Consider the following 25,778-nt stretch of genomic DNA (forward strand, 5'->3'; position numbering starts at 1 on the left):
TGAAATTTTAAAAATAACTATTGCCCATGCCAAAAGAGTTGAGAGAAAAAGTTGAGTGAGGAAAAGAAGGGTTCAATCTGATTTTACTGGCAGAAAGATACAGTCAGTATTAGGTTGCTTCCATCTTTAAAATTTCAAAGATGGCAGTACACAAGAACATGTCAAGCAGCAGACATGGCAAACAACAAAGCTACAGACAGGCAGAGGGTGAAAACAAATCTCTACTGACAAGGATGACCGCAAACCCATTTAAATGTCATTCAATAACCGTTAGATGACATCTAATGACCTTCAAATACAGTGGCAAACTGAAGCTCTGGTGAAGTCCACTGAGAGGGTGGTTTGGAACAGGCTTTTAGAAGTCTGAAGGCTGAAGTCATGCAAAAAACCCTTCATCAATGAAAAGCGAAGAAGAGCCAGACTGAGGTTTGCAACAGACCACAGGAATTAGACTGTGGAGAACTGGATTAGGGTCATCTTCTTTAAGGAGTCCAGTTTTAAGTTATCTGATTGTTACAGAGGGACCTGGAGAGGCCTACAAGTCTGTGATGATGCGGAAGAGCATCTGCGATGATCTGGGGGTGCTTCAGAATAGGGAAGAATAGGAGAGATTTGTCTTTGTGAAAGATATATGAATCAAGACAAGCACAATGTCATCCTGCAAGAACATTTGCTTCCACCTGCTTTGAATATGTTCCCCAAATCTGAGGATTCCAACAGGACAATTATCCATGCCAAACAGCAAGGTTGATTAAGGTGTGACTGGGTGACTGGCAGATCAAGACCCTGTCATTGCCAGGCCAATTCTAGAGCTGAACCTCATTGAAAACCCCTGGTGGGGGAGAGCATGCCAAGATGCATGAAAGCTTTAATTGTAAATCAGGGTAATTCCACCAAATACTGATTTCTGAATGCTCTTTAGGAGACACATTAGTACCATATTGTTTAAAATCAATAAGAGCTTGCATTATTCAAGATCTTCAAACACTGCATATTTTGTTGTTTTGATATGTTGCCATTTTCAAATGATGCTCCATTTTCCATCTTCTTCTTCTTCTTATTATTATTATTATTATTATTAGAATGTGGGAAAAATGTTGTCAGTAGTATTAAACAAAACTATTCATTTTACCAAAACACCTACCAACAAAAAGTAAAACCTTTAAAACCCATCATTTTGCAGTTGCCGCTTATCTTTTTCCAAAGCTGTAAAACGTAATTATTTGTATACTTGATAAGTACCAATATTTAAATTGTTTTGGGTTTTCAGTCTGATGATTATTAAACACAAACTTTATTTACTCCTTTTTGCTCTTCAAAGTCCTGCTGCATTACATGTTTAAGTAGTGATGAGAACAGGTTTAAAGGAGATGAAAGATTTCACATTCTGTAACAAATTCTCTGTTGAAGTGACCTTTTTTCACAGACAGCTGAAAATATTTTAGTTCATGCATCATCAATATCTTCATTATGGCAGTGATGGAAGTCATCTTTTATTTGCTGCTCTGGCATGATGCCTGTTGACAGCCAGCCATCTTACACTCGTCTTACACTGACACACTGGCTTTTTGTCCAGTGTCTGATTGAAAAAAATTTCAGAAGCATAGAAGCTGTTTAAAGTAGACTAGTTAAATTGTTGATTTTAAAGATAAAATCATTCTCACATGTTATTCTTACTAACCTGTGTCAATATTTAAAGGAGTTGTTCACAGAAGGGAATGATGAATAGAGTTGGCCATGGAAGGGCAACAAGCACTGAGATGAGCTCTTAGTGAGATGGTGCACAGTGAGATAAAGGATAGTCCCAGATCCCTGAGGTATGAGCATAAAAATTCTTGACTGTCCTTGGTCTCTGGACTTTGTGACATTGTATGTCTTAATCCCCTCCAAATTGGCATTGCAATAATATACTAATTAGGTGTAATGCCATGCCAGTAAGATGACCAACAAAGGGATAAGCTAGATTGTAATTGTCAGAGACAAAACACCAGGCTGTACACCTTTATAACTCCTCAGCCACTTCTACCTGTGCAGGGTCATAATTGCTGTGTCTGTGATAAAAGTGATTTTATGGTAGCCGAGTTCCAAGCATACTTTAGGAATTTTTAGATTAAGAGAGAGTTTAACTTACCTTTTAAGGTTTTTTTTTTTTTTTTTTTTTTTGAGTGTTTAAGGAGAGTTGTCAGTCTCCAGACTGCCGCCATAAGTTCCATGATGTTAGAGGATTAAGCACTTGTCTGTGAGAGGATAGCTTGCACTTCATCCTTCTGATTCCATCCTCTTTCATACTTTCTGTGAGAGAAACGGAGCACCCCATTTAAGCCCAAGTCACAAACACCCCCAAAGTACAGCAAGATTACTTCATTTACGTTTACACTACGGCATTTGGCAGATGCCCTTATCCAGAGAGGCTTACGGTTGTGTTTTATTATACATGTGAGCAGTTGAAGTTTAAGGGCCTTGATCAAGAGCCCAACAGGGACAACTTGGTAGTCGTATGATTTGAATCTGGTACATTTTAAACCATACCACAAGGCCTTAACCACCGAGTTATCCCAACTCCAGGACCGCAAATAATTCTTTTCTACAGCTGGCTCTGGAGGCACTGGTTGCAGGGTACCAAACAGCCATTTTTTATTTGGACAGACCACAAACTTCTGGCATATATCCAGGAGGCCAAGCACATAAACCTTCAACAGGCCAGGTTTGCACTGTTTTTGCCCAATTTGTGCTGTTGTTTAGGCTTGCCACAGAGGTGCCTTATCTAGACAATGGTATTTGCCCTCATGACTCACAGCGTGTAAACCCTTAACCCTGAATTGGAGTATGCCCACAAACTCTTTGCCATTTTAATTCTGCATGTTTCCATTTGAATGCCAGTACAAGTATCCTTCACAAATGCTTGCAGATCAATAGGAGATGGCACCTTGGGCCAATCCGCTGGCATGGACCCTGGGCATGGTAGGCCAAGAACCCTTTTTCCCATATTTATGGTACCGCACTCTTTATGATAAGAAAGATTCTGGGCTCACACCAAAAGTGGGTTTGCATGCAGTATCTGGTAGACTGGCAAATATATGGCCTAGGATTCTAGCCTACTGGATATTCTAGACACAGAGTTCATCAAAGACTTTCACAGAAACAGGACAGCCAGGAATGTTTTTGGCCATGAACCATTCAAAAGGCATTTTCAGGGTTTTTTTTTATCATGTCCTCTCCTCTAATCTGTTAACAACATGGATTCCACTAGTTTTACATACAACAATTTTGTTTTATCTATCTCAGCATAACCAGTGAAAAATAAACAATTTTCAAATACTCTCAAATGACCCTTAAATCACTATATATAGTAAATAGCTGTAACCCGTGTAACCCGAGTAAGTGTACTTAATAATTCTGTGTACATAAGTGATTAAAAAGTGGCATGTGTTAAAATGTGAAGGTGAGTATAGTTGTTAGTACACTGTCTATGTGTGTGCGTGCTTCTGCTATTTCTTTCAACATGATCCTTAGTCCCACATAAGCCATGTATCAACACTAGATGAAAGACAGCCAATGGTTCTGAGGCTGGTGTGTGAACTTTAGCTTGTGTTTGCACTGTGTTTGTGTATATAATCTGTGTATACATATAGTGCACATGTGATGTGTTCTCCCAGATCTCAGCGAGTTGCTCCACTCTGCACTGATGTGTGCTGTGGTCCAGCGGAGCGGTTGAGCATGGTTTGGCGCATGCTTCCTGCAGAGCTTGGCCTGTCTTTGAGCCCACGGCCCAGTTTCAGCCAGCTCATACTGTTTGTCACTATCATCTTCATCACTTGGTTTCCCCGCCTTTACCTGCACTACTGCAGCCAGTGGCTTTTCCTCCAAGCCCGAAACATACCTGTTAACAGGTAAGACGGACATACTGTACAAGTGAGTGAGAGCGTGTGACCTGAGTGTGTGTAAACCTAGATAAATAAAGGAATAAAAATGAGACTGCACTTTTTTCTCCAAGCCTGCAGAGTCTGGAATATGCTGCATTATGTATAGACAATGTGCTGGATCAGTACATAGAAATTTTGTTAAACCAGACTTTTCTGTGGTGAATGAAATTTTTGTATTTATTCATGTATTTTTTTTTTTTTTTTACAAATCCACCCTTAGCTTTTAACAACTCCACATGGGGGAAGTTCAACGATTTTAGATCCATTCATGACCACCCTTCAGTATGCCCTATGTGGAAAGAATTTATAGTTAGTTATTCTGTCAACAGGCATTAGTCATAAAAAAAAAACGAAGTCAGATGCTGTAGTTGTAGCATGCATGTGGTGTTGATTTAATTTATTGTCCTGGGGAGGCGCAGTGAGTACGCATACACACAAATGCAACATGGAATTAAATCATAAGCTGACAGAACATGGAAAATTTGTTTGAATAGAGAGCTCGGAAGGACAACTGGACAAACTGAGGAAGGAAAGGAAAAATAGAGATAAGGGCGAAAACAAAAAGCAACAGTGAGGAGTTGGTAGGAAATGACAAGTTCTCTGTGTTCGTCTGCTTTTATCTTCTTAATGTTTCTCCACAGGACTGGAGTGATCACAGTTGCGGTTGCTGATCACACTGATGACACACACAAACGTACACAGACTCACACACACACTCACAGCCACCACCCCACACACAGCCATTGTTTGCCTCTTTCTCCCTTTACGTACTGTATTGTAGATCTCACATTCCCTTTCAGCTTTTCAACTCTTATACCTTATTGATTTTTCAGAACACTTTTATTAGCCCCTGCATTTTCAATCTATTTATTGTTTTTTTTTTATCTTAGGTATTGTCTATGAGTTTATGTTTGTCATCCATATAACCTTTACTTAACATGGTATGCCTGTGTCCATGTTTATTTACTTTATAGCAGCTATGAAGTTATTCTTTTATTAAGATTTCGACAAAAATAGTTTGTCATGTTGCCAAGAAACTGTACATCCCCCCAAAATTTACTTAAAGTTACAGTTAAGAGTGACTGTAAATATTATAAATCATATCAAAACTATTTATTTAGAGCCGCTTCCATACAGGTCTCTGTGTTAATACAAAAGTGAAAAAAAGTTGTTAATATGGAAAAAAATCAGTACTTTAATTTAACGTCTAATTTGAATTGCAGCCAGCACTACTGTCAGAACTGTACTGTTTTAGAAAATTAATTAACATTTTCTTACAAATATAAAATGGCTAATAAATAGCTTTGTGGTGCATACACTGTATAACTAAAATAATACACAAAATGTAATGCGATTGGTATTACTGCTATATATACAGTATACAGTAGTGTTTGTGTAGTAATTCAAGCATCTTAGTGGTGATATACAGATAAGTAAATAAAATGGTGGCTATGTTATGTTGTAGCAGATATTTTGCTGTAACGTGTTGGGCTACGTGTCCTCCTCTCAAAGGAAAGGGACATTGCGATCCAGTACAGACTCCTTCTGACAGATCACTTTTATCCAATGATGAAACATTTCTTTTTTGTGTGAAGTAGTCTCTTCCTCGATAACAAACTCAAAGCCACAGGAATCACTGAATTATTTAATGTGGATAAAAATAATGCAAATCATCTGACCTTCAAATGTTCTGACTGATTGTGACCTTCACAAGTATATTAGATAGCACTACCATCATAATTAAAATACTTTGGTTATCACAGTTTGAAAGAAGAACATTTTGTTACAGCTGTGGAGATGTGTAGTATCTATGCCAAGACACATTAAAACTGTTCTGATGGCTCGCTGTGGCCCAGCCCCTTACTAAGACACTTTATGTTTTTTTCCTTTTAATTTGTCACCTGTCTGTATTTTTCGATAAATCTCCCTGTGAGATTCGATTATGCTTCGATGCCCCTGTTTGGTCAGCTAGAGGAAGTCCAATGGGCCGAGGTAGGTGTAATGGGGGGTGGTGCTGTCTCGCTCACACATGCTAAAGGAAATTAATGAACAGACACAGAGACCATCGTCCTCCAAATGCTAAATTAGGAGAGCTATGAGGCCTCCTACTAAGTGAATCAGTGCAGTCCGCTAGTCATCATAAACGGACATTGAACTGCTCTAGCATCCCCCAGTATCATGTTCTCACCATACTGACTTAGAGCTTATTTCTGTTTTATACAGTAAGTATAAATAAGTTTATCATGTAAATGCATATGTTTAACAGAAATCAAATTAAGTGGCATTCAATATCCTTTTTTTTTCTCCATAGTGCATCAGAGTCCACATAAATAGACAAATCGCCCTGTTTCCAACTGTCTTCCTGACTCTGTTTCTCATTCCCCCCTTTCTAGGTTTCGTTTCCATGCCCACACTGTGGATTTGGTATATCAGAGCTCTCTCCTGCACACCCTGGAGGAGATGCTGTTGGTGTTGTTGGGGCCCTTGACCTTGAATGCAGCTATGTTTCTGCTGCTTCTGATCAGATGGCTCTGTCAGCTAGTGTTTGGCTCAACTCCTTCCTTTCTGTCAAAGCTGATCATGGCTCTGGGAGTGTGGACAGTGCTTGACCCTCTGGCGGTCTTCACTGTGGACGCTGTCCTTGGGGTAAGTCACATAAAATCATATGAGTGCTTCAGCACTGTAAATAGAAGTTTTTAAATGATTGTAGCAAAGTGACTTTAGAAATACAAAGTGAAACTAGTTTGAGGGTTAAAGTGGGAGTATCTCAAACAAAAAGAGAGGGGGAGGGAGAGGGAGCGAAAGAGAGAGAGAGAGTGATGCAGCTTGATTAGAAGTTTATGATTATTCAGTAAGTTCTAAGCTTCTGTGAAGCTGTTTGATTATACATTAGTTATAGAACAATGTTATTTGCAATTATATCCTTCATTTGCTGTACAGCAAAATTGTTGCAGGCATATTTTCATAATCTCTCATATTTTCAGCATGGCTTACATAATTAACCCCCACGACTGCAAACACACAGAAACTGCTGTGATCAACTGAAATGCATTTGTTATTGTCAGCATAAAGAGAAGTAAAGAACTTCACTTTTATTAATTACTTAATACCATTTCCAATTGTTTATTAAAAATGTACTGACTAAATATCATCATTCATCATTTATTAATGTAAATTTAACATCAAATGTTTCCAAAATGAAGTACTGAAATAAATCCAGAGAGCTTCTGCTATACGTCTAAATATTGCCGTGCCCAGTTAAATGAATCGCCTAACGCGCAGTATGACTGCAGATCAAATCCCTGCTATCCATTAGGACCCAAATGAGGATGGGTTTCCTGTTGAGTCTGGTTCCTCTCAAAGTTTCTTCCTACTGCAATCTCAGGGAGATTTTCCTTGCCACTGTCACCGTCACCCTCGGCTTGCTCATCTGAGACAATCTGATAATTTTTTATTCATACACATACACATCTCATACACTTCCATTATTTCTTTTAATTGTGCAAAGCTGCTTTGTGAAAATGACAATTGTTAAAAGCTCCACAAGCTCTACAAGCTCTAAGCTATACAAATAAAATTTAATTGAATTGAAATTAATTCTTGATTGTAGTAAAAATGGAGTCACCATATCAACATGTTCCACATTCTCTTTAATCTAATCTATGGTAGATTCTTCCTTCCCATCAGAAATGCAGTTTATTTACCACTGTGGGAAGCAAACTACATAAAGTTTTGACAGCAGTTGCTGCAGAAGACCTGGTCCTGCTGCACTGTAGCTGCATATTAGATACTGCACAGCTGGGGTCTTTGGCTTACTTTGCATTTTGGGACTGTTTGATCCGTCATAGAGGAAGGCATTACTTTTTATCAATGTTGTAACTAGCATGGGAAAAAAGAGGTTATTGGTTATACTGTGGTACCATGGCATGCAAATTTAATTCATTCTAGAGATGAGTTAGTCAGGCAAAAAAAAAATTATTTTGCAAAACGCATTTTTCCATATAAAATAATATTTAAGTGTAGATAATCTGCTACCCAAAAATATTACCAAAATTAAACAAATTTTACATTATAATTATATTTTTGCATATAAAAACAATCAAAACATTTAGAACAGACATGCGAATGAAGTAAAAATATAAATAAACATTAAACCCTACTTAAACTTAATTTATAATTCTCCTGGCACCGGCTGCTTTACAACCGAAACTGAAAGTGATTTCCTCTTCTTCTTGCTACCATCCTTGATAGCATTCTCCCATGGTACATGTCTTCACTAAATCTGGCACAAAATACAAATAAACTCACAAAAATAGTAAACTGGCTTCTCTTGCCTTTTCACTGAACAGGTCTTGGACATACTTGCAACTTAGAAAATTGCCTATTGTTGTTTCTGAAGCATTTTGCTAGTAGACCAGTCATGTCAAAAATGTAACTGTGAGAAAAATTAACCTTATTTTAAACCCGAAGTGCTAATTGCATTACTGGTGCGCTGTTTTAATACAATCCTTACCTAATTAATGTATAAATATATGTGTAATGTACTATTTCTTTTTCTACACCTGATAAAGTTTATGAGTGTTGTATTTATGACAGAAATATTGTAAAAGCATTCTACTTTCTGTCATTTTATATAGACAGTGTATATACAGTTATATATATGGTTTATGTTTTTGTGCGGACCACATTTCTTTTTCCTTTTTTTCCCAGCATCTGTCTTATAGTGCAGATAGGCCAGTAGCTGATGCCACTAAGCTTTACTGGCACTTCCATCATTTGGAGCAGTCAGGGATAGCAGGAATTCTGATCACCCTTTTCCTGTATACCGTTCTCTTCATTTTGTCCTTCACCATGTTCTACATGTACTTCCTCAGGTGAGCCTAAACCATATTGTCCCATGTCTACATGGTTTGTGTTATGTCTACTATAACATGTCAACAAGATTGTGATGTCGATATTGTAAATATTAACCCAGTTGCTGAGTTTGTGTCAATTTGACCAGCAAAAAAAATTATATCTGTATGAAATCATTGTTTCACTATAACAAAATGTCCTTGGCGCATTTCCTTTGAAGATCATGTAAATTGACTTATGTTAATTTAATTTTTCTTTAAAACTCCCTAACCCCTACTTTGCTTGCTTTATTTGGTGTTTTAAACAGTCAGCACATAGAGAACATAGTAATCAAACACAGGCAGACAGACACACGCATCCACACACTTTGTAGTGTGAAATTTCAATTTGTACAGTAGATTGTAGATGTAGACATTTCAATTTGTACAGTAGATTTCTATTTTTGCACATCATATTTCTATTTTTATTTTTAGTTCTATTTTTTTTTTTCCTAGCACATTTCTATTTTTATTTTTAGTTCTATTTTTCCTAGTTTAATTTAATTTTTATTTAATTTCTATCGTATTTCTTTTATTCATATTTATTTCTTATTTGTAAACTTAATTCTCTTCTAGGGTCAATGGCAGCCGTAAAATGCATTTCACTACATTTCGTACTGTGTATGTTTGTGTATGTGACAAATAAAATTTGAATTTGAATTTGAATTTGAATTTGAAAATCCTCTGGATTCTATGTTCGCACAATATTCTAAATCTTAGTTATGATGGGCCATGGTTGCTTAGGTGGTTGAGACTCTGATTATGGGGCCAGAGATTCGAGTCTCGCTACCTTGGGTTGGCACCTCTTGGGGGGTAACATTACTGTAGGTGACATTAAAGAAATTTTGCCTCTATTTCTAATCACTAATAGAAGTAAACAGTAAACAAACAGAACAAATCTCTCCCTTTACTCTTTACTTCAAAATTTCTTTCACGGGAGAAAGGGGAAATGATCTGCTTATATTTCACATCTTGTAAAGTATCTAACCAATCATAGGTGAGACTAAATTCTTGTAACCATTCATAACACAGAGGTCACTGAGACATATGATCCAAAGACATATAGTCAAACTGTATTTGAAGAATGTTCAAAAATGACCAACAGCAATACACAAGTGGGCAGGACAAGTCAAACTTTCTGCAGTGGATTGCTCAGACTTTCTGGATGCGAGATTTACATTTAGGCATTTGTCAGACGCTCTTATTCAGACATTTTTTATCTCATTATACATCTGAGCAGTTGAGGGTTTAGGGCCTTGCTCAAGGGCCCAACAGTGGCAACTTGGTGGTTGTGGAGTTTGAACCTGGGATCTTCCGAACCGTAGTCCAATGCCTTACCACTGAGCTACCCCTGGCCCTGGAGATCAGGGATGGTCAGATTTTCAATGAGAGTTGACATGATTGGTCCAAATTTATACAGACTTCCTGTAAGAAGACTTGGTTTTACAGTGAAACCTTGGGTTGCGAGTAACATGGTTTGTGTTCTGCAAGACGAGCAAAGATTTTAATACATTTTGACTTGGAAAACGAACAAGTCTTGGTTTACGAGTACAGAGTATCACGCATTCTTGTTTTGACGATGAGCGTCACATGATTACAACCGAGCCAACGGTTTTTCTCTCTCTTATGCTGCGGAATTGTGGGTAAACATCTCCCCTGCTGGGTCTTAGTGCACGTCTCTTACTGGTATAATCAACATCCGTGCACGTGTGTACTGTTTACTATAACACTGTTACCACATGTGTGTGTGCATAAAACATCTTTTATTTTGTGTCTGTATGTGTGTGTGTACAAACAAGTCTCATTAGAGCGGTTAAAAATCCATTTTCTTTCTCTGCTCAAAGCAAACACTGCTCTGTCGTAATTATTTTTAAATGTAAAGTGTAGGTTAACTTGTTTTATTTTTACTTTACAGCAGTGATTCTGTTAGTGTGTCGCTCAATCGAGTGTCATTAGAGAGATTTCTTGTTTATTTTTCTGATAAAAAGTGTTTCGGTTGTGTGCGCGCATGTGTAAAAAGAGTGAAGGAAGGGTAACTGTGTAAGACGAGAAGAGGGAGAGGGGGAGGGGCTTCTTACTTTAGTTTCACACACACAGCGCCTGCACGCACAAACGGAAACACTTATTTATCGGGATTTATTTTTAAAATTTTTTAAAAGGTAAAGTGCAACTTAATTTTTTTATTTTTACTTTATATTTTGTGTTAATTATTTTTATGTATTTATTTTTCTGGGCTGTGAAAAAAATAATTTGAATTCCCATTATTTCTTATGGGACAATTCGATTTGGTTTACGAGTGTTTTGGAATACGAGCCAACTTCCAGAACAAATTATGCTCGTAATCCAAAGTTCCACGGTAGTTTCTGTGGGATCAAATGAAATTGGTTATCTTTCAGCTGGCAGGATTGATTAGATTTCTCGCAAGTGTGGAGTGCTCACACTCTTTGGGAGTGAAATTCCAGTCCAGATGTTTTTTTTTAGACATTCTCTCTTTTTTGTCTAACTTTTCTAATGAATAGTACATTACCAGCCCAGAGTTGAGACTTTCACAATATGGGATTTAGGTTATTTTTGCCATGGGATTAGTAATATTCTACCCATAAAATGAAAAACACTGACATCTTGTCCAAAAAGGGATAAGAATCATAAATAGACCACTCGCTGTTGATATAATGCACTTTGATTTAACAGTCTCCAATGATTACTGATGAGCAAAGGACCGACATAAAAAAATTAAATGGTGTTGATAAAATGAAATCCTGCTCTCTGGGGTTAGTTGGTGTGAGGGTGCCTGAGGGATATTGCAGTTGTTGGGTTGCCTGACCGCAGTTATGTGTCTGTAATGTGCTTTTGAGTCACATAATAATTTTTCTTTTGTGTTTAAAGTTGCTATTTAACTATATGGAGTAGTTTAAGTAAAATGTAGTTGGGGAACGCTTTAAACAGTGGCTTCAGTTTCTTCATTAAATCCAGGTATCAAAATTGGTGTTAATAAAACACCAGAAATTTTGTTCTTTGTCAGGGCAGTATTTGTCCTAGAGCTGGGACAAAAGCAGAGGCTTTAAGTGTAGGCTATGGACCCACCATTCTTTATGGTATAAGATGTTCATATGGGCTACCTGGAGAGAGACACTGACATACCAGCTGACCTATTTCTACAATAACTCCTGAGGCTGCATGTATAGATAGAATAGTTGTTTTTAATTACATTTATGCAGGTCCTGCATTACTCCCTGCATAAAGGAAAAACATAATGTGTTCCATTAAGGACATTAAGGACTTAATTCAGTACAATGTGGGATCCTGATGGCAACTAAATTCCGCGTATTGAAATGGCTTCAACATAAGGAGTAGCTACTGTATATTAAAAAGCTTTACTTTCTGTTTGCGTGGAGATGTTCGGCCTCCCTCTCACTAAATGCTGTTGTATTTACAGTATTTGACTGATTTGTGGTCATGATGTTTTGTCTAGGTCTTTTTGCTACATGTTAGAAATGCACAAAATCACACTTGACAAACTCATCCTAAAAAAAAGAGCACACCACGTGTATAAGATTAATAATATCAGGATGTTACATGGTAAGTCAGGGGGTTGGCAGCTGGTATACTGTAGGAGAAAGTTACCTTTATAAAATTCCCATCTATCCCTAAAAATTGTATGCGAATAAGTCAAGATATTCTAGGAATCAAAACTGTGAAATAAAATTTAAGTCATTAGATAGGCCTTGCATCAAATCCAGTTTAAGCCAATATAGTAGTTCAGTTCATTTACTAACACTTGTTTTGATATGATAATTGCATTGATTGTGGCCTTTTCTGTAAATCATTGTGAAAGATATCAGTCTGAAACAGTCTGATATTTACTCTATGCCATGAAAGCTTGGTCATGTCAGAGAACTGAATCTAGCTTTGTTTCAGTACATGTGAGTTATTCAGATGTGTTGAGGTCATGTTTTACATATGATAGCCAACAGACATCACTCTCTGCTTTCTCCCATTGAGACAGTAAGCTCTTCTCTTGCATGAGTTAGTCTTTTTTGTCATGTGAGGTTTATTTGAGTCCCGATTACCCTTTAACTGAACCAAATCCCTTTGTTGGGGTCGAAGATCAGAGAGTTTTGAACAGAAGCCAAGTTGTTAGAAGAGAAGATGTCTGATGCACTGCCACCTCAAGACTCCAATCAATAGCTGTTCCATCCTCCTCATTTTTACTCAAGCGCTCCTCTTCAGACAAAGCTTCCATCTTATCTCTGCAAACACATCTTTAGGCCGAGCTAAAGCGAGGATTTACTGTATGAAAGAGTAAAGATATTAGACACACCTTTACAGACAAGTTCTGCTTATCCAGTGAGACAACACAGGTCAATAAGATTCAGAAGATGTCAGAACTTGTACCAAGTGTTGTTCCATAAGAATGGGTGTGCACTGCATAATCTGATCATTTGCAAATCATATATTGTTTAGCCGATTATTATTCAATGTATATATGTCATTTTACATTCATTTTGAGTGACATAAAGATTTCCAATTTCCTGCTAATTCATGCAACACTTCAACTGGGCTATTGAGCAGCCTAGTCTATTTCTGACATCAAAAATTCAGCTTGGTTGCCCTGAGCTGTCATGAGCCACAATTTATCACATCACTATTCTGCTATTCTTCTCAAGCTTTATCAGTAATAAGTTATAGACATGGGGTAGAAGTGTAAGTAAACTACACTGCCCATCCAGAAAGAAGTGGATTAAACCTAGCAAATAGGTAAGAACCTTCCATTTGATAATTGCTGTGATTAATTAAGAACTGTAAAGTGCTTTATTAAAACCTGGAAGATCTGGGTGCCTTCGTTGGTCAGGTTAAGTTGATTATGGTTACGAGCTCAAAAAATGATGATTACCTGAATATATAAAATGACCAGGTTTTTCCACCACTGGATTTCTTTTTTTCCCTGCTGGCATATTTAAAAAAAATGCCAGGATTCATCAGGCTTAAATTGTAAAAGAATGATTCAGAGAGCATAAGAAATCACTTTTTCACATGGATTGGCCACCACAGATTTGGGATTTTAAAACCTGCTGAGAATCTTTGGGATGTACTGGAGAACAGTTTATGCAGTTGGTCTGACTCTCCTATCATCAGTACAGAATCTTGGAGAGAGTGACTCTGGACTGAAGTAAACATTGTGGCATTGGATAAGATTATTTAAATGATACAACAGCTGTAATCAAAGCAAAAGGCATTTCAACAAAATATTAAATATTTTTATTTCTATGTATAATTCCATGCACTTATCCCAGTTTTTCATTGGCGCTTTAATACCATAAAGGTTTTTCCAATACACAGAAGCCATGATCGGATTGCCTGGTTCATGTCATGAACTTGTTTAATGGCCCTAACAAGCAGAAATGGTTTAGATTGGCCAGGACTGTATGGGCGATGTGGTAATAACTGGTGAGAACTCATGATAATTACTGGCGGTGGTACTGTAGAACTGTAAAAACAGTATCATATCAAGTCATGTACAGCAGCAATCCCTCTCACTGATATTGTTTAAGCAGGTTATTAAAGAAATGTTTACCATAAACAGTACTTTAGCTAAATAAATATGACCTACAGTATGTGATGAGAACAACTTACATGCAAGTGTTTGGTTAACAAACTTATGTGGCCAATCTTTTTTTCCAGGTTGCATAATGATGGCAGAATGCTTGATGTGTACCTTCGTCTCCACAGTCCAGAGAGGGCCTTTTTTATCCCCGATGATTGTGAAGTGTCCAATCAGGAGCTTAGCTTTATTGTAAAGAAAGCAGAGCAGTGGAGAGGCTTCAATGGGGAGAGACGAAAGGTTTGTGCTCATATTTTGCTTCAATTTATTGCTCCTGTTGTATCAATATTTCAACCAAACTTTAACCAACAAAAAGATTGCCAAATGTCTCAGAGCTTTTCTCAAACCCAAAAGCTTAACTGGATTAATGTGTGATTTAAAAAAAGAGCTTAATATTAATCCATTAGATTGCCTCTGCTAAATTGCCCAACTGCTGGCTGATAGCTCATGTCAAGCCTGCAAGACTATGTGAAAAAGAAAATTCATTTTTAAAAATTTACTTCTTCTTGTAAATGATTTTAAACACATTTTTTTTATTTAATATTAATTATTTAGTATTTAATGTGAGTCTATCAAAGCCTAATGGCATTTTAACATGCTCTAATGGTTTTGAATCTAGATTCCTGCAACATCACAATGGATGATCATTGAAAAATACCTGATGAATTTAGGAATTAGAGATGATATATAATTCACGTGTGGAGTTTGAAGATAGTAGTCTTTCGTAAATGATTAGAGTTCTTTAGTTACATCTCAGAAAGCTACAAATTCATCTCAAAGGTCTTTAGTTTCATGTTAATTACTTGGGGATAATTACCCAAACTGGATCTCAGTTAGCAATTGTTTGATTAGACTATGGAAACCATTTTACTGTATATTTTAGTCAAGAAAAAATCATTTAGCAAAGATCTGCATTTAGCCCTTTACCATTGCATGCAGTGTTACCCATGCTCATAAACACACACACACACACACACACACACACACACACACACACACACACACACACACACGCACACACGCACGCACGCACACACACACACACACACACACACACACACACACACACACACACACACACACACACACACACACCACATACTCACAGTTAAAAAGTACTAAGGATTGCCATTAAAGTTCTGTAAATATTTACAACATACAACTCTAAAAACCAATTTACAGTAGAGTACAGTAATAGCTTGAATACAGTAGCATATGCTTAATGCTTTTGAAATACTTACAATTAATGCAACTGAACTGAAGGTGAAGGTTAAGGTTGGGCCCCTGAGTAAATTACTGTAAGATTCAAAGCCGTTTTTTACAGTACTAATAGACACTCTTTGCTGTCAGCTCAACATCTCTGTTTTGCTTTTGCTTTCCTACTTTTTTTTTCATCTTTTCACTCTCTGACCTTCAGGGCTTGGTTAGTGGCACGCAGAGTAAGACCTCACTAGTTCCGTCTGCCTGGAGAACACTGGAATGCATTTGCAAAGATTCTTATTTGGGCAATGACTTCTCACCATCTCTTCACCTCAACCCAACCTTTAGTCGCTGTGCAGTTCTGTTCCAGGATTACAGCAATCACTGCTTTCCTAATATTGCCCCTAATTCCTCCTTATTGAACTGATAAAATGATAACACATTAAACCCCTTTGCCAGCATGATGAAAATTTAGGGTTATTGCATTTCACCATTTTTAACATTATCCAGCCAGGCAATTTTTCATTTAAATAAGACGGCCTGGGCCATTATTTCATAATTATTATAGCAAGTTCACCCTGCAAAAAAGGGTGACTTTTCCAACTCTACAAATGCATATCCTTATTAAACTAATTTGCCTACATGCAAATTTTTGTCATTTATATCTCATTAACTATTTATCATCACCATATCAAAGAAACATATGCAGATAAGGAAGGGAGCATTGAGACAAATCTGAAACTAATATTTTGCAACTCTAATGGTTTTTGCATCTTTAATTAGATAGGAGAAGTTTGATATGATTAGGTCAGGATGCAGTGGTTTTCATTAAAAATACATTTCCAAAACTGTATTCCAAATGTGGCATAGCAATTAAATAGTGAATCCAGCATGTTTCTTATTATGAACCCAATTAATATAGGAGAAGCACAATTTTAATAACAAGAGGCCATGAGGCTTTCATTAGCAGAAAGAAGGCAAAACTGAGCAAATGGTATAGTTACAAGTAGAGAAACAGAGCTATAGGATGTTTTAAATGTTTCCTAAATGTTACAGTAAGTATTTTAGCAGGTTTTAGCCTATGCATACACTTTTGTAGAAGAAATTTGTGTTAATCATGTTTGTACAATAAAAATGTTAATTTTCATAAAGATGACCATTACAAAATTGTAATCACCAGATCAGTAAATGATTATTTTAAGAAAACAGATATTAGATTTAACTGTGCCCAATACAGCATGTTAAATTGGAGTTGATAAATATGGTAAATATAGTTGATAAATATGGTAAATAAACCTTCATTATATTTATATATTTATTTTAAATAATTAATTTTAAATATTGTTTAAATCATTTGCTCTTAACACCCTCAACACGGTAAATGGGGATTAGCATAAAAATATCATAAGAAACAAATATAGGGATTATAAATAAATAAATTTATAAAATATAGTTTGTCACAAAATGCAGCATCTGCATTTTCCCAAGTGATTTCATGTTGAATTGTAACCATGTGACACCAATATGGAACTTTTTGGTCATTACACCCTGAATATTTAACCCAGATCTGGGGTAAGGCAGCAAACATTTACTCACATCAGCATTGAAAGGTGACAGGTTTGCAATGCCTATTGAACTTGTTGCCTTAAAGGCAGCCACATGTACAAGTACGTAGGTACATACAGTATGTGCAGGTTTAAAATGTTCTGTATAGTGAAGTAAGCAAAGATTCATCTAAAGGTGTTTTTCAGTGTTTTAGACATCAAAGGCTTAATGAAATAATAATCAGACTAAATAAATGGTGGTATTTTATAAAAACTTTGATTTATTTGACAAAAATAAATAAATAAATAAACTAATTTACTTAAACTCATACAGTAGTATCAAAAATTCCATATATTAATATATAAATAAATACATATTATAATTAATATAAAGTTAATTATATATTTTATAGTTTAGAGTTTTATAAATGTTTTTAATAATGTTAGAATGAATACATAACTGACTAAACCAAGTATTGAAAAGCAACAGTAAGAAACTATTCCACACAATACCCCTAGATTAAATTATTACATCTCTAAAAAAAAAAATAAGAAGAATTGAGGTGAACTGATAAATGTTAAGCAAAATTCTTCTCATTTTATTATACCATGCAAAAATGTTAAATAAACAGACCTTTATTCAGAAATAAAAGACAGTCATAACATTATTACACTTTCAGATCTTTTAAGGTAATAAACAAAAACAATAGCAGTTTAGTTCAAAGATAAATGATCATTTATTTAATTTAATTACTTTAAATCTAATTAATCATTAAAATATTTGCATTTTATATTTATTTTAATTGAATCCATTATCTTCGTGTTATTATATATTACTTTAAGTAGGGCCTGGCTGCTTCTTGTTAGAAACAGAGCTGTTGGCTCTCATGGCTGAAGATTCACTATGTGACAGATGCGTACTGCTGGGAACTTTTGCCATACAAATAATTAAACCATAAGTCAGTGTGACTACATTGCTCCATTTACATACATGGAGAAAACGGATACAGCCATTTCTTAGTAAAATGGTATTTTTGTCATGGAGGCACAGACTATAAAATAGATCTTAATTGAACCCTGTCTCTAGCATTTCAAGTTGGTTGTCATGTGGTCCAGGGGTTTTACTGTGATGCAGTATTATAACCACATACTAATACTAATCCAGCAGCAAAAAAAAACAAACAAAAAAAACACAGTGTCTCTGGTGTCTCTTTTTCTTCCACATGTTACACATAGAAATGAAAAAAGGTTATGCTCTTTAACCACCTGGTGACATACGCGGCAGTTTTATTTCAGCAGGTATATTGTACAACAGAAAAATGCTTAAGGACCTAATAGTAGTAAAGTGTTAATGCTAGTTGTTTCCCATGAGCATTAAAACAATAAAACAAGATCCACATTCAATAACAGACAAAAATGGCCTGGTGTTATTATCATCAAACCTGTAATTTTCAGCAGCTGATCATAAAACATAATCAGATTTTTTTACCCTTTAATTAACTTTATATTATGGTTTATATTCTTTCAGGCCATGTGATGATCATTATTGCTCCTGTTTAAGATATTACACTCTGCTATTAACATTTGAGTACTGAATATTATAACATAAATGGCAGTATGATTTGCATATTATTTTTGTGCTTATTTAATATTCAGTAAGAATTACAACAATTTCCAATGTCACAACCGTGCAGAAGAGCTTCCAGTGATGGAGGTTATCTGTCCATGTGAAAGTTGGCAAATCACCCTTTATTTAATCCTTTTTTTTGTTTTTTTTTTATTTTTTCTTCTTCAGTTTTTGTGTGCTGCATTGTAAAGCAACTACATGGAGCAGAGAGAGAGATAGAAAATGAAGTGGTGCCTAAAATCATAGCGTGTGTGTAATGAGGGCATTAATTATGTATAGCCATTGGTGCAGATGGACCTCATTAATTGTCTGCTGTCGCCTTCTTGATTACTGTACCTGGGAGGGAGGTACTAATGCCTGCCGCGTTTTAGCAGGTAATGCAAACTGTTTTGTCACAGAGTGTCTGACAGTGACGGAGCAGCCGTGCACCAGAACTCTAATCTTCGCCATAATTCTCCAGAAACTTCATGGTGACATTGATTTTGCTAATGGCCGCTGATAGCCCCCGAGATGTTTTCGCAACTAAAATTGCATCAAGATTCTAACAAAGCCACAGCGTTTGTCTCCCCGTCTCTCCTTAATGTGTTTCCACAGGCAGAATTTAGGGAACACCGAAGGTGCTTTGCAAAACAACGGATTGGTGGGTGTGTTGGGGGCTGTCATGAGATGCAGAATGCAGAATTGAGGCCTAATGATGAGCAGACTGTGTTGGTTTTTCTTTATAAACTTCTCTCTCTCTCTGTCTCTCTCATATATTATTAAGTGAGCAATAGGCAAGACCTCTGCTGTCATCTGTGGCCTTAATCCCGCACTCACTGCACACTTCTTAACAACATAAACAGTTTCTTTTCAAACTTGTTACATCACATCTCCACGTATCAGTCTACAAGTTTTGAGCCTGACTGATGTGTGTGCAGCCACAACAGTTTACATCACTATCTTCTGCTGACCCCTACATGTATTTACTAGCATCAACAGATACAGTAACATGAGAAAGAAGTCCATTAAGCTCACGCGTAAATTAGCCATAGAATTTGTTCACTAATTCTCACCTGCTGGCTAGCAGCCCATGACCGGCGGCTCCGGCTTCACTATGGGTCAATTCAGGAAGCAGGGCTCCCTGAAAGCAAACCCAAAACAGGAACACAAACATGACAAAATGACATGAGGGAGGGGTTGACCTGATACCGCTGGGGTCAGAGTGAGGCACCTGCACCCCTCTGCAAGCACACCAACGTCCTTTTACAAAGCTGTTTGCTTGCATTATGTCTGAGAGCTGCTTCTTCAATTACAGGATGCTATTAGTGGACAGTGCTGTGCATGGGCTGGCAGGCCTGAGGCTACAGAGTCTTCATACACCCATCACAATATGAGATGTGACTAGGGAAGGGGTGGGCCTGCCGTGGAGAAAAGGTCAAAAGCTTTTGCTGGGCAGTAATGTGTGAACGTTGTGCAGCCACACAATGGTAAATGAAGTAGAGAAAAGTGAGGTTAAAAAAAAAATCCAAATATATTTTTATACACTTAAACAGGATGTTTTGAGTATTTAAGACAACAGTCTTATAGTTTTTACACTCAGCCAACAGCCGTTCTGTAGATGAAACCTCCTACACAACTCGCATGAATACTCTTCACCACCATGGTAAGCAGAAAAGTATCTCAGAATACACAACATAGACTTTTTTTGAAAAGGTGACAATGTCTATTGTCAGAAGTGCTGTATAAATAAAATATAATTGACCAGAATTTAACAACCTTGTGGCAGATGGGATTCAAAAGCAAAAGCCTACACTAGGTATCAGAAATCTAAGACTACGTTGCAACACAGACTCAACTGTGTTTAAAATAAAGGTAATGTTTAAAATAATATATGGTATATGTATATGCACATTTATTCAATTATATTTTATATATAGTATGCAGTCTACTGTGGAGGCAGTAAAAAAAGAAAGAGGACAATTTGTACAAAGTCATTTATCAGCTGTATCACCAAAATAATTTTATACTGAGCAGTTTACCTTTGAAATGCTTATTTCCTATTCCCTTACTTCCCAACATAGTCCATACAAAAATATTGTTTCATGGGATTCTGTTTACAGTTATTAGATTTATCATGCATTATCTCAGAATGGCCCATTTCTATGTGCCTACTCATTTTTCTTACACCTTCATTGGAGGTACACTCCCATCAGTTCACATGCGAGTTTATATAATATATGGAGCCAGATTTTGATTTAGGATTTGCTTTAATATCTTAAGTAGTTCTGACTTTTTGATTAACAGTTTATCCATAAAACATGACATGCACTTAATATTTGAGAAGAAACCGTTTTAAAATGACTTCATGAAATAACAACTGTGATACTTGGGTGTTGAATGTTGCCATTTGAATATGTAATATGAATATGAATGCATCTTAATAAGCATATTTTCATTAAGTTATGCTTCATTCTTATCATCAAATGACATGGCTTGGGTCTAAGTCAAAAAGTAATACTGGGTCTGGTTTCGGTTTAGTAGGAATTTTATCCAAAATGATATCACATATTTAGCGATTTCCCCTCACAGTGATGAATATTTTCATTGTCGCTGATGCGGATTTTATTGTGGTTCATACTTACGCCAAAAACAAAGTCTGAAAAAGAGGAATCTTTCATCTGACTAAACAGCTAGGCTGACTGTTTCCAGAAAATATGGGAGATTCATTCAGCAGACACATCCGAGATAGGCTTTTCATTTCATTTCATCCTAATATGTTGCTCACCAAGTCAGCTGTCAAAACAAATGCAGCTGGATGCTGCAAAATTGGGTCCACATGTTCAAACTCTCATAGATCCTGCACCCCTCCTCCTCTCATAATGTAGAACAGAGGGAACAAATTGAACTGTTGACAGATGAGGGAGCATTCTCTAGAGATGTTCTGGATGAATGGAATTTTTTAGAAAGAATATCTATGTTCTAAATTTAGTTCTCATTCAGAACACCTTTCAGATTAGTCCGGCCTACTAATGATATTGTTTTAAATTAGAGCTGTGTATTTATTTCTTATTTCTTTTTTCTTTTTTCGTGACCCCCACCCCACCTTTGTTTTTTTTGTTTTTTTATGCATTGTAAGATGAAAGATTACAAAATAACAAATATGTTAAGTATAGTTCATTGGGATATATTCTTAAAGCAAACAAAGTATCAATAATTGTAAAATAGTTTTACAATTTTCAGGAAAGTATGAAATTTGAAGGAACATATCTTATTATTTAATAATTTAAGCAAAATCACTATTTATTCATTATTTTTTGCATATATTATGAGAAAATTTACAAAATCAGACAAAATGGAATACATACACTATACAGTCTAACTACATGCTTTTTTAATACTGTATGTATTTATTAATTTATTTATTTTTGCAAAATGCCAAGCCACTCTGAAGAAACAAAACTTAGAAAGTGTCTTGCCCAGGCAGTCTTGTTCTATGCTGCTAAGTGGTAAATTGCCTTAAGGAATTGTTTATGGATTAAACATGCTTTTTAAAGCATTTATAAAAGCAGATTAGTAACAGGGAATTATGCAGATGCATCAATATGATAATTCTCAGATAAGATATTATCATTCTCAGTGTTTTGCCTTGTCTTTCTTTTCTTTCTCAGTTCTGAATCCATAGTTATTCTCTTTACACTATTTTAAACAGTACATTTTATTATAAGATGCATTTCTTATAAATACATTGAAATAGTTTATGTTTTAATGCAGAGTGCGAGTTTTCCCTGGAGTAAATGAAAGAAGCATTGCCTTGCTGTACTGAAACATGCTTTTTTTCTCCAGTTGTCTGTCCTGTCTGAGCTTATACCAGGTTACATTCAGCCTTTCCAAATCCAAATGGCAGATAAACAGCATTAATTGCATAAACTGGCTGCTCCTTCTTCCACAAGTCTACAATAATGGCCTATTTCTATTCTATTCTAATGGCTGGCAATGTGTGGGTTATCCATGCGTGGGGCCGAGCTCTGATTAGCTGAGCCTTCTGCATCTGCTGGTTTAGAATATGAATTCGAATTACAACGTATCTGCTCTGCTGCTTTACAAAATGAACTCTCAGGCATAAAACTCTGCATACACAGAAATAGAATAAAAATTGCATTGTTATTATGTAAACATTATAGTTAAAATGTGGGCATTAATCATATGAGATGGTTGCAGTTGGAAACAGAAGAATTGTAGAGCACATGCGCTCACACACACACGCACGCACGCACACACACACACACATACTGTAGACGGATGCATGCGGAAAACTAGTTTGTTATTTATGGATTATTAATAAATGATTGTATTACAGCTCATTAATAAGAGATTAAGAGATACATCAAATATATTTTACAATACAAAGAAAATACATAACAATTTTCAGCATATATTTGCCACTCCACAGGTCCTCTGTTTGGTCCTGAGTTTGGGATCATGTGTGTTTTTCACAGGTTCCATCTCCTGCCTAAAACATGAAGTTAATGGTATTGACGATGCTAAAAATAAACCCCAAGATGATATTGAGTGTGTGTATGTGTGTAAGCATGTTGATGGATTGATGTCCCAGTCACTGTGATTACTACTGTATGTTCCTGAACCTTGACAAGTATTTTAGATCCTCCTCAATTGCGATCAGTGTTAGAAGTTACCGAACAAAAGTTAACGAATGCTTATGGATATTTTGTTTGTAAAGCATGAAATACATTTGCGGTGTCTCTTATTTATGGGTTGTGAGATTTGCATGTGACTCAACTGTGTTCAGTGTAAACAACTGTCTACACAGCGCTCAAACACTAGAGGGTCGATTAGGTCAGGCTTGCATTCCTGAAAACAGTCTGTATGTGTGAAATAAGAGAAAAAGAAAATTTTTGCATTTGCAAGACTGTTAAAAGGTAAACCCAAAATATGAGCATGCCTAGGTTTTTCTTTACATATTATGCATACATGCAGTCATACTACTTTTTGTAAATTAAAGCCTAGTCTTTATGCATAGCTCCTTTTTGTATTTTTGGATGTGTGTGTTATAGGGCTCTCACTGACCCACATTGGCTCCTGTTGGTTCTGTCTGTCCGTCAATCATTCCGTTTAGATCGACCAACCCTGTCTGTGCACTCTGTGCTCTATCATATCAAACTGTACCAGGCTTGCCATGTGCCACTACCACATAAATAACCCAGGCTGTCCGCCACACACACTCACACACAGACTCATTCAAATGCACCTGTCACTGTGATAAAGCACTCGCCCGCAGGGAAGCATTGTTTACATTTTCACTCCACTCTTCGCAAAAGTGAGATTCTAATTATTTTTCCCCACTGTAAATTACAGCCAAGCGGGACAGAACCAGGAGCCCAGAGGATCCACCAGGTGCAACACTGCACTCTTTTTATCACTTTCTTATTCTATAATTATCTATCTATCTATCTATCTATCTATCTATCTATCTATCTATCTATCTATCTATCTATCTATCTATCTATCTATCTATCTATCTGGGTATGTGTAATACATGCATACACACACACATGCACACACACACATACACATGCATATACAGTATATACACTACAGTATATAGGACGCACAGTACAGATTGAAAGTTGATTGGAGGTACTGTACTATGCAAGGAATGCAGAAGTGAGAAACTTCTCTTACACACACATATACCGAACATACATATACACACGGTTGACTTTGCTGTTGTGCTCATTACATGCAAGTCTAGAGATATTCAGCCGAGTGGAATACATTATTCTTCACATTTCATACATAATAATGTGCCAAAATTGCATTGCATTATTTGTCATTCCCATGACTAGAGAGACAGAGATGGCGAGAGAGAGGGGAAAGATTTAATTAGCTCAACGAGTATGCAGATGGAAGGTAAAATTAGGCTAAAAAGAGAGTGCTGCAGATGAGTAGACTCAGTAATGACGGCACTATCTTATTTGGATCACTGAGAGTGAGATGACACAAAGCTTTGTTTAGGTCCCTTTCGTTTCCTGAAGGATGGTCTCCTATTTTATTAAGTATAATACAAGAAAGTGTATACTGTATGATAGAAAATCAGTTTGATAAAATCAAACACCAGTCCTGTGTGAGGGATATGTAGCGTTTTCCTGGTTTGGGATCACTGCCCGCAATGCTCACTGCCTTTAAATGTATTATTTCATATATGTCCTTAAAAACATGTTTCTTTCAAACCGCATTTTTGGCGCCTTGTTATTGTCACTTTCCCTCTTGCCGCTGCAGAGCATATCGAAAGAACCACGCCAATCTCCCGTGACCCTCCATCAGCACAACTACAACTGCATTATGAAGCAGCTCTTCCTGGTACACCACTCTTTTAGCTTGTACATTAAGAATGTATTGAATACAGGAGACACTTACACTTGAGTGCGACGCTTATCAAATTTCGTATATCCATTTTTACAAATCTGGAAACATGTAATCTCATTTGGCTGGGAGCAGGCGCAGGCTCATTTTGAGGAGAGTTGAGCGTCGTCGGCTGCCGTTTTTATTTCCACTTCCTGGATCCCGGCCTGTCTGTGCATTTGCCGTAACATTTGTAAAATGCAGAATTTATGTCAGTGTTTGGAGACATGGTTTGATGTTTATAGTCCACAAAGAAGCAGTTGCTGTCTCTGCTGATGCATATAAAGGGACTGATATGGGCCTCTATCAGATCCCGTGTACAGACGTCCTCAATAAATCCAGGCTAGATTGGTTAGAATTAGGTTAGCTCACTTGAATGCTATCTGCTTAATCCACAGATGGGCTCTCTGAGAACACCCAGGCTTTGAGTCTACATCAGTCACTTAGTGCCAGCACTAGGACAATGGCACAGAAACCAGTCATACGCCATTCAAACAGACACACACAAACACACACACACACACACACACACCTATTTAAACACCCACTTACTCTCTTATTGGATGTTTATCAATAGGTTGAATTGATAAA

The 25,778-nt window shown here is 36.6% G+C and overlaps 1 protein-coding gene across 1 annotated transcript in view; it reads left to right on the forward strand.

Moving 5' to 3' along the window:
• The first annotated feature begins 1,776 nt into the window (after positions 1-1,776).
• The window catches only part of ofcc1 (orofacial cleft 1 candidate 1), a 32,456-nt gene continuing 8,454 nt past the window's right edge, over positions 1,777-25,778 (forward strand). Inside the window, exons 1-5 of the mRNA XM_053487401.1 lie at positions 1,777-1,817; positions 3,657-3,890; positions 6,317-6,569; positions 8,634-8,797; positions 14,498-14,657. Coding sequence (XP_053343376.1) covers positions 1,777-1,817; positions 3,657-3,890; positions 6,317-6,569; positions 8,634-8,797; positions 14,498-14,657 — 852 coding nt within the window. The remainder of the gene's footprint in view (positions 1,818-3,656; positions 3,891-6,316; positions 6,570-8,633; positions 8,798-14,497; positions 14,658-25,778) is intronic.

The sequence above is a fragment of the Clarias gariepinus genome, chromosome 26 (assembly GCF_024256425.1).
Source record: "Clarias gariepinus isolate MV-2021 ecotype Netherlands chromosome 26, CGAR_prim_01v2, whole genome shotgun sequence".
In the NCBI taxonomy this organism is placed as follows: domain Eukaryota; kingdom Metazoa; phylum Chordata; class Actinopteri; order Siluriformes; family Clariidae; genus Clarias; species Clarias gariepinus.